The sequence below is a fragment of the Zingiber officinale genome, chromosome 11A (genome assembly GCF_018446385.1).
Source record: "Zingiber officinale cultivar Zhangliang chromosome 11A, Zo_v1.1, whole genome shotgun sequence".
Taxonomy (NCBI): domain Eukaryota; kingdom Viridiplantae; phylum Streptophyta; class Magnoliopsida; order Zingiberales; family Zingiberaceae; genus Zingiber; species Zingiber officinale.
The window spans coordinates 17,898,769-17,908,848 of record NC_056006.1 but is presented as its reverse complement, the minus strand read 5'-3'; the positions used below and the strand labels follow the sequence as shown (position 1 = coordinate 17,908,848).

Sequence of the window (10,080 nt, the reverse complement as noted above, 5' to 3'; positions counted from 1 at the left end):
CTACGAAATAAATCTAGCTAATGATTCTCTTAATTTTTAATCAAAATATAAAAATAAATCAGAATCAATACTTTCACTAGTTGAAAATCTAGATAATTGTGATTCAAAACAGTTAATTCCATATTCCATTGAGCGCTTCACTTCTACGTATCGTTTCAATAACCCATAAGCGTCGTCGGCTTGGAATTTATAGGAAGTATTACGGTGCTTACATTTTGCACACAATTCTCTCGACAGAAGAGTGACATTCTCAAAATGTTTAGTATAAATAGAAGATTTTAAATAAGGAACTTCCTAAACTTTACAAGTAATTGTATTGCTACTTCTTTTGTGTTTCGAGTGTCGAAAGTTACTTTGTCTCATCATCAGTGGATTGAATATTGAGCTCATTCAGATTCACTATTTTCTTACCCCTCCGAGATCAAGATGATGAATCTCCTCGTCCTCAACCTCCTTCCATTGTAATCGAAGCTTGGAATTGGAGTTGAAAATGTGTAAAGATTGTGAAATTGAGAATGAGAGTAGAGAAGATTGGTGTGGAAACAATAAAATGAGTTCTCTACTTATAGAGTTTGGAGAGTAACGAACACTAAATCATAGTCATTGATCAAAAAACGATCAAATGATCTCAACTATTGAAAAAAATATAAAAAAAAACCCTCTCATTTATCCCTAACGGCTAGAACCGACAGTTCTAACAGTCGAAACCGACAGTCCAACATTCAAAAGAAAAAAAAAAACTTGAACCGACAGTTCTTTTAGGCTAGAACCGTAACTGGCCCAATTAACATAGGGTCAGCCCAGTTATGATTTCTGACCGGAACTAAGTCAATGGATACTCGACCCGTTGTCCTGGTTACAGGCCCGGCATGGTCAGGTCTAAGTACACATGCCTATTAACATATTATTGCTATTAGCAGAACAAAAATTATCATACAGCTAGCTACGGTTGATTATGAATTATTAATTTAGCAAGATGACAATGACAAATATAAAAATATTCACAAGGAAAATTTTTACAAAGAAGAGGAAAAAGGGTTGTAGTTATCAACAGGAGAAAAATGCAGAAAGAATTGCTGGACAAACATATATACCTGTTCTCCTGTCAAACGGAATTTACATCTTCTCATAGTGAAACACTAGGGGAATCAGAAAGGATTTAAATGGAATAGTTTGAAGAAATATCATGACCTTCAAATAAGGCAAGCGACTTCAGATGAATTTGACTGTATACATTTAGGATTCCACCCAAAAACTTCATTTGTATGAGAATCTACTCAACTGCATTGGGCGTTAGGGACTTTGATCAAGAGCCATCGTATTGTACATGTTGTCAATCATCATTATCTGCAAACAGAAAAATTTTAAGTGGCTCCATGAACAAGGAATAAAAGAGACAAGTCTTCAGATCCCTAGCTTGATCTGCTTTACTTTTGAAATGAAAAGTGAACAATGTTTGATGAGAATAAGTAGGCATCAAAATTAAAATCATGCTGTGACTCGATACTTTAGATAAAACATCTCCTAGAGATTGTCTTGGTTTATCTGAGTACGCCTACCTGATCACAGATGGCACAAGTATCACTTCTCTCCATCCATTCTAGAATGCAAGACAAATGGAAATGGTGTTCACATTTTGTTGAGATACGAGGATTCTCTGCATCATAATCTGAAAAGGAAGGGACAGCAAAGGAACTAATCGGATTATCAACACCGAGAATGTAGAAAGTATAGTTTCACACGCTTCCCTTGACACAAACTGAACATTTAGAAACAGTCATTCCACAGGAAATGTGTTCACATTTAATGCTTAAATATGGTTCCTTCATCCCAGAAAACTTAAACATAAGCATCTAAATCAGTCTAATTGCAATATCAAAACTCACTATTCTCATAAGCAAATCGAAGAACTGTTTCAGGATAAACTTTATTTGTAATAAACTATAATCAAATAGATGTAGGACAAAAAGAATAGCAAATATCATGGACCAGCATAAAAGGTCATATTTTTTTTTACTTTAACATGGTTCTAATATCTTCACCAAATAATACATATGGTTCATGGCATAAAACTGCATACTGTCGTTATACTTCATCAGATAAGGCATCTCAACTAGAAAAGCAGAGTTAAATGAGCATTGGGAAAGCCTATAATCAAGTATTTAAAATAACCAGGAATCCTAGGGTGATAACAAATTAGCACAAATGAGATGCAGCTGAAAGTCTAAAACAGATCAAGTAAAAGTTGTCAGACTTGAAACTAACTATAACCGAGTCTTAATCACTTAATATCATAACTGTGTTCCGATGTTGAAACATATACAGGAAAAATAATTCACTTCAAGCACCCCCAACAAAAACTACCTTCAAGACAAATAGGGCAAACATCCTCCTCATCTGAAATTGTGGCAGGCTTACTGATCTCATCTTCATTAATTTTAGGGGAATTTTTCTCACTGTCAGTTTTCTTCTTGCAGTCTGATGTTTCAAAACAATCATTATTCTGTCCTGTCGTCTGGGAATTCAGTATAGGTGTTTGATCAGTTTTGTTGCCACCAATCTCAACATCTCCGGGCAATGTTGATTGGCTCTCCAAACTCGTGTCATAGGGCAAAGGTGCAGGAGGTGATTGGTATGTATCAGGTGTTGAAGTGTCCAGATTAGTATCGACAAGCAATCCTAAAGAGGTTGCTGGCAACGTATCATGGTTGGTAGATGACAGTTGTTCATGCTCTTCTAAATCTCGAGGACACTGCAAGTTGTGCTAAGAAATTTAAAATATAACTCTTTTGTTACCAGATATTTCATAGGCAGTAATGATTATGAAGCCTATTATCACTGTAGAAATATGCAGGCAACAATATAAAAGAGAATTAAAAATTAACAAAAAGATAGAATTAAACTACCTAGTTGTTCCAAGCAGACTCAAAGGCTCACAATAAATCTGATCAGCTTATTTTATTACCAAAAAGACAGATCCATTACTATATGAAATTCCAACATAGATTTGCAGTAGATTGATAGCTCATGTTTTCATGCTTGCTTTTCAAAAGGCCACTAATTTTTGTTTAGGCGTTAGAGAAATTACAGTTGCTTCCTTGTGTCACTAGTAGGCAAAACATAACACAGATATACATGATGGATACACAATCACAAAGATGTTTCATTTGCCAATTGCCAATATTCATCATGATTACAACTGATCATTGCTTTCTACTTCTACACTTCAAATATTTTGCTCACCGCCATTTTCACTCTCTACCAAAACTTCTCTTCATATGTAGCCATGTTACATGGCAAGCCACAACTAAACTTGAGAAACACTAAAAATAAAAGCACAGAGTTGAACATGCTTCCAAGAATATCCACTCAGATCCAGATTAACTTTTCCATGGTTCTTGGAAAATGCTTTCCTCTATGGAACTACCAGAAAACTTTAGTTTAGAGCTTAGAACACAATAATCTCAGATCAAAAGATGTTTTTGTGTTGGATTAATCATTATAATTTTTTTTAAAAAAGTGAGAGGATCTAAATTAGTTGTGAAATAAACATACTAAGATATTTTTTGGTTCTTAATAAGAAGTCCAAATTATGAAAAAACCTTTCAGATGTGGACCAAGTACTGGATCATGAGTGAAACAAATTGGATCATGAGGGAAACAAGCCCAAAACATGGCTTGTATATTCTAGGAGTGATAAAATAAAAAGGTGGCTTTTTAGAGTCAGTTATATCTTTGTGGTAGTTATGTTAGCATGTTTTAGAGGATGTGTGGATATAAGTTTGTGGGAAGTTAGAGGGGAGGGCATCTAAAGAATTATTGTCATGAGAAAGCATTGGCTTTGGCTGGCGGAGAGAGTTTTCTTTACCATATTGTTTGTGTTAACCTTAATACAATTATGTGTTTTGTGTGTTCATTCTGAATTTTGGATTCCTAACATTGGTCCGACCTACCAAAAGTAAGAGGGGTTGTATGCTTAGAAGGAATGCCACACAAGAAGTAGGGAAGAAATCAAAGGTATTATGCAACGATTGATGTCTGAAGTACAACAACATGATTCTCTTTTACAAGTGATCATCAAGCAATTAGGAACAAGGGCTAAAGCAACACCATTTGATGAGGCATCCATTTCTGCTGATCAGTCATCTCAATCTAAGCCTCAAGAACATCAAAGTGATCAATTGGAAGAGTATAGGATGTCTGTTAAGAAAGTGGAATTACCAATGTTTGATGGTTGGGATCAAGTAGTGTGGATGACTGGGGTTGAAATTTATTTCGAAGTCCAGAATACTTCTAATGAAGTTAAGGTCAAGTTGGCACATGTAAGTATGAAAGACACTACAATTCATTGGTTTAATCTTCTTAAGGAGATTGAAGTTAATCTAACTTGAGAAAAACTTAACGCGCTCTCATAGCCCGTTATGGAAGGCGTAGACATGTGAATCCTTTTGAAGAATTGGTAGCATTAAAACATACTAGAAATGTGGAAGAATTTATTGAAGCTTTTGAGTTGATTTCTTCAAGTTCTACGTCTTCCAGAAGAGCAATATATTGGCTATTTCATGAGTGGATTACTACCTCATATTAGAAGAAGAGTTTGACCGTTGAATCCACTATCTAGAGGGCAGTTAATGTGGATGGCAAAGGATGTTGAAGCGGAATTGCTAGAGGAAGGGGAGATCCCACAAAAGACACTAGGGAAGGAGAGCTTATGGAGCAATTTCAGCCAAGGCAGTGCTGGTTTGGGCAGTTTTCGACCATATACAGGGTATAATTCAATTCAGAAGAAATTGGGTCAGTCTTTCCAAATGGGCAAAACAAATACAACAACATGATGGGGTTTTAACAATAGTCGTGACTCTAAGAAAGCTATTGGAGAGTACAATGTGCAAGCATATCTACTCAATGGATTGAAAGTAGCACTTGAAGATGGTGTGGAATCAAAATATGTGATTGCTAGTAGGACATTGTTCATAATGGTGAAGTGATTCGTCAATCGCTAGTTAAATGGAAGGGCAAGAGCACAATGGACACAACATGGGTGGATGATTTCACTCTTAGAACTCAATTTCCTTATCTTAGCTTTGAAGACAAGCCTAGAACTGCACTAGGTGGTAATGATAGGAACCAAGTTCCAGATGTGGACCAAGTGCTCGACCATGGGTGAAACATGTTGGATCATGAGGGAAACAAGCCCAAAACATGGCTTGTATATTGTAGGAGGGATAAAACAAAAAGGAGGCTGAACAAAATTAATATATAGTAGCAGTTATATCTTTGTGGCAGTTATGTTAGCATGTTTTAAGTATGTGTGGATATAAGTTTGTGGGAAGTTAGAGGGGAGGGCATCTAATGAATTATTGTTGGAAGAAAGCATAGGCTTTGACGAAAGCATTGGCTTTGGCGGGTGGAGAGAGTTTTCTTTACCAGATTGTTTGTCTTAACCTTAACACAATTTTGTGTTTTGTGTGTTCCTCCATTCTAAATTTTGGGTTCCTAACAAAACCAGAATCATCTCTAGTGATGTAATAAATAAAAAATGATCCAATTGAATTTATTCTAACTATACAACCTGCATAGGTGCAATAAACAAGATTAAAAAAACACTCATCAAGCTTAACTGAAATTTGAGGAAGAAAATATCTCTGGAAACTGGGAAAATTCCATACAAGATTCATGGAACAACAGTTTACTCATAAAATCCATTTTTTTGTTAGGCCTAACAAAGAGATGAGCCTCAAAATTAACCTATATAATGATAGGGCAGTTCAAGCTCGTGCAGAAAATGAATAAATTTGCAAGCGTCTTTAGTTTATGTTGCTGGGTCATTTCGCAGAAATTAATCTGCCCATCCTTCAGTACTATCAATTGAAGAGGCAACAGATTTTACTAGACAAGAGCTAGTTTTAAACACATGCAGGCCACCAGCCACACAAACTCCCAGATGGTCATCCCATTTATTACTGTAGAGATGCCACTCCCATTTTGAAGTTCTTGTTTCATAGTACATACTAGTGCTAGTTTCCTTTAAATCAAATGAGCTCTATGTTCATCAAAGATCAACCGAGTTTGGAGGAAGATAATTTCTCTGGAAACTGGAATGACTTTTAATCAGATTCATGGAACAATAGACTTACTCAAAAAAACCTTTTTTGTTTAGCCTAAGATCTGAATATTAGCCTATCTGATGATAGGATAATTTAATATAGTGCACAAAATGACAAATGCAATTGTAAGCATCTTTAGTTTGAGTTGTTCGGGTCATTTCTGGGTAACTAATCTGTGCACCCTTCAGTAGGTAAGTTGGAGAAGTAGCTGACTTTCCTACAAAAGTGATAGCTTTAAGTAGATGCTGTAGGCACCAAACACACATCCAAACTCCCAGATGGTCATTATATTTACGGCTCCTATGGTGTTTTAAGACTCATAATCTAGTTTCCCCCCTACGATTTTGAAGCTAATTTCATGCTATTAGTTTACTAGTAAAGTGAGCCCATATTTTCATTAAAGATCACTGAACTTGGCTGGAAGAAAATACCTCTGGAAACTGGATAACTACTTAAAAGATTTTGGGACAATAGTTTACTCAGAAAGCCCAATTTTGTTAAGCCTAACAAAGAGATGAACCTCAAAATTAAAATGAGCCAAAGGAATAAGGTTGGCGACAATTATTAGAGTTTATCCCTGCTTCAATGCCTTACTCTCATTTTCACTTGTATAAGTTGAATAGCAAGTATTGTATCTGACTGACTGGCCAGGAAAGGCAGTGACCAAATGATATAATGGTCCCCTTTCATATTAATCAAGTTCATAAGAAGTACTGGTTGTGCTATAAAAATGCTTATCACTAATCAACTAATGAAAGAAAGTTTTGTAATGCATGGACAGCCTTGAAGCTAAGTAATTTTTGACAAGGCCGAATCATTAAATAAAACAAAATAAATAAAAAAACCCTTCCAGCATAAACAATGAAATCTTGTAGGAATAAACTCAACAAAACAATGTGTGAAATACCAACCACTAAATACAGTTATATGCAGAAATCCTTGAGCAACTGATGTATGTAAGGGATATTTAAGTTTGCATACTAGAATAAACATGACAAACACAATAATCCAAAGGAAAAGGTCTACTCACGTAGTAGTAAGCTGGTGGTTGGCCTGATTCAACTCCTCTTGAAGAACAGCAACAACAACCGCCCATTACCAATTTATTTTTTGGTGTTAGTCTAAGTCAAAGTACAATCCAACTTAAATGTGCATCAGATCTTTACATAATTCTCTTTGAGTTTTCAATCTGAAATAAGAAGCATAAATTCATGTTAGATCTTTGACACAGCACAAATACCATGTAATAATCTGCACTCCTTAAAAGTAAAATTTGGCATCATACATACATAAGGATGCTAACTCATCAAACATAATTAATAAAAATCAGTCCGACTACATAAGCAGATAGAAATAAAGATAGCCTTCTCTTCTTTAATGAGACACTTCAACTAATTCCATAAATGAAGCACTTCAAACAAACCATTGTCGATGGGTATTTCAATCCTCAAGTAAAAGTTCCTGAGACATGTGCTTAAAAATGTGATGAGTAGCTCAATGGTCTTGCAAAGGGAAAACCAGGATTAGATTGGCTATCCAGTGTCCCAGGAAGAATTTACCAAGTCAATAGTCATTGTAAGACCTGATTAGAAACTGCCCATCATCAACTAATTTGGAATAAATGTTGCTCCACTTAGTAGCAAATTAAAGATTACAACAAGCAAACTCAAAGAGGTCCCAACATTGTCCTAGCTTAAACGTAGGAAAGCAAGAAACAACTCAAGTTGTCTGCCGTATTGTCGTTGAGAGCTGCAGTCAGTTGTATGTTTCCTTGATTGTGCTAGATTCTTCAAAGTTCAAACAATATCTTTACTGGGTGGCTTTATTATTATATACAAAATGTCAAATATTTACAATACATAAATACAACTGACCTTTAGAATGTAGACACGTTAAAAACTAGAAGTTCTAAAGCACAATCTTCAAAAGGAAACTATAAAAAAAAAGTATGTTAATAGACTATACTGAAATCTTTCCCACAATTTGTTGTCGTCTAATATAATTAAAAGCATCCATTCATTTAATAACTCTCATTAAAAGTTTTCTGTTTTATCCATCCTGTCCAGATATTAGATGCTAGAACTCCATTGACAAATAATCGAATTGTTATGGATGTTTAAGACATCGGTCTTATCCTATTCGAGAGTAGATACATCCATGCAACCGTGAGCCTTTAAGTTCTTTACTTGCGCATGATAGCGCGAATGATGCAAACAGCACCCGGACTCCTCATCATTAACCAAATCATCTAGACCGCAAGGTAGATCCAATCCTTAAATTAAATAAACAAAATAGAGTAAACTCCTTACAATTTCAGGAAGAAAGACGTGCACAGAGATCTAACTCAAACGCCAAATCGACGAAAGAACACGAAAATCGAACAGTCACTCCATTCCAATCAATAAGGAACGGGAAGCGGCGATGAAATAAGGGGAATCCAAGGGCTTACCGAGATGGCCGTGAAATTCCAAATCCTACCGTCGAAGAAATCTTTGTCGGACCATCGACGGAGAAGAAGCGAGAGGAGAACGTCGTCGGCCTTTTCCTTTAGCAGTCTTCTGCTTCCTCCAAAATTTCAGAAAGAACGGAGAAAATAGCTTAGGCTTTATTTATTTTTCATATACGGCTACGCCGCATATGTCCAGAATTATACGCAGACTTCTACGTAATTAACGACAAAATTAGTCACCTCGAGATGCCACGTCAGAATTGTCTGTCGTACTCAGTAATTAGTCACCCTGTTTGTCCGCGTCTGGGACCACCGGCAGGGATCGTTATTTCACATAATGATCGACTGGTGAACAGTTGAGTACGGAAACATAACTGATAACGGAGAGGGTGAACTGTGGAGAAGGCAGTAGGAGCGAATCGCTTCACGACTTAAGTCACGATATAGAGGGACCCTACGCGGGGAGCGATTTGCATATAGTGAGGTCACGTGGTGAGTTTAATTCGAGTAAAAAAATTTGATACCGTTTATCGTTAGCTCGGAAAATATAGATATAGATAAATCATGAATATATTTAACTCTAGTACAGTGATCTAAGAAGGTTAAGCCTTCAATGAAATATTTTACAGAAATGAATCTCAAAATTTATTAAAATAAATATTTAAGTAAATACCAACTACACGTGACCCTCATGGAGATATTAATTATTGAAGTCAGTTTGCATGCTTAACTTAAATCAGACTTTGTGAGAATCTTATTGAATAGAGCTTGAGATTTAAGCACTTTATGTACAAAATTTAAATAATTTTGTAAAAATCTTTATCTCGATGAGGAATTTTATTATAAGATGATTATTTTCATTTCAGATATTTTTCATAGTCTATTTTTAAATTATGTTAAAAAAGATAAATTATAGAATCAATTTATAATCGATCGTCAAATAATTGAAGAGTGGAAGGAGTTCCTAAGAGATTTTACTTTGGCATTATTCGGTTGGAGAAAACAAATTAACCGATACGGTAGAAATTGGATGTTCATATCCGAGTGCTTTTTTGTATTCTTCTAGTAGAATGATTTCTTGTCCAAGATTAACATATAATCATAGGGTAGTTGTCCCAACAAAACTCCTTTCATACTTAAATGAGATTAGTTATCGTCCACATACGTTTCATTGGACTGGGTAAGGGTGCGTTAGACCCATCCCTTGAATTTCAAATCTAATTTTTGAGTATTGAACTTAGAAACCAAGCTCCAAATCCTAAGGTAGAGCATTATCCAATTTCAAACTTGATTTTCGAGCACTTGCTGGACTCTAAGGGTGTATTTAGTTCAAGTTATGACATATAACCTTTAACCTTAATTATGTGATTACCAAATAATCACATAACCAAGGTTATAGGGAATGAAACATAACCATTGGTTGTTTGATTCAATTTAGATAATTCAATAAAATCTCGTTTGTTTGGAGGTTTTAGTACATAACCTAATATGATATTTTACCATATTATTCTTGATTTAATAATG

General features: G+C 35.4%; 1 protein-coding gene across 1 annotated transcript; it reads right to left on the bottom strand.

The window, feature by feature from the left end:
- Nucleotides 1–949: 949 nt before the first annotated feature.
- Nucleotides 950–8,715, bottom strand: LOC122032198 (probable E3 ubiquitin-protein ligase RHB1A). Its single transcript, XM_042591460.1, has 5 exons — nucleotides 8,557–8,715; nucleotides 7,138–7,296; nucleotides 2,365–2,752; nucleotides 1,560–1,669; nucleotides 950–1,347 (listed from the first exon to the last, which is right to left on the bottom strand). Exons 2-5 carry the CDS (start codon nucleotides 7,201–7,203, stop codon nucleotides 1,294–1,296), a joined length of 618 nt encoding a protein of 205 aa, XP_042447394.1. The 5' UTR covers nucleotides 7,204–7,296; nucleotides 8,557–8,715; the 3' UTR covers nucleotides 950–1,293.
- Nucleotides 8,716–10,080: the final 1,365 nt, after the last annotated feature.

Coding starts and splice junctions, on each gene's coding strand:
- LOC122032198 (XM_042591460.1), bottom strand. CDS start 7,203: ATGGGCGGTTGTTGTTGCTGTTCTTCAAGAGGAGTTGAATCAGGCCAA. Junction 2,753..7,137: donor AACCACCAGCTTACTACTAC/GTGAGTAGACCT, acceptor CACAACTTGCAG/TGTCCTCGAGATTTAGAAGA. Junction 1,348..1,559: donor CTTGTGCCATCTGTGATCAG/GTAGGCGTACTC, acceptor TTCTGTTTGCAG/ATAATGATGATTGACAACAT.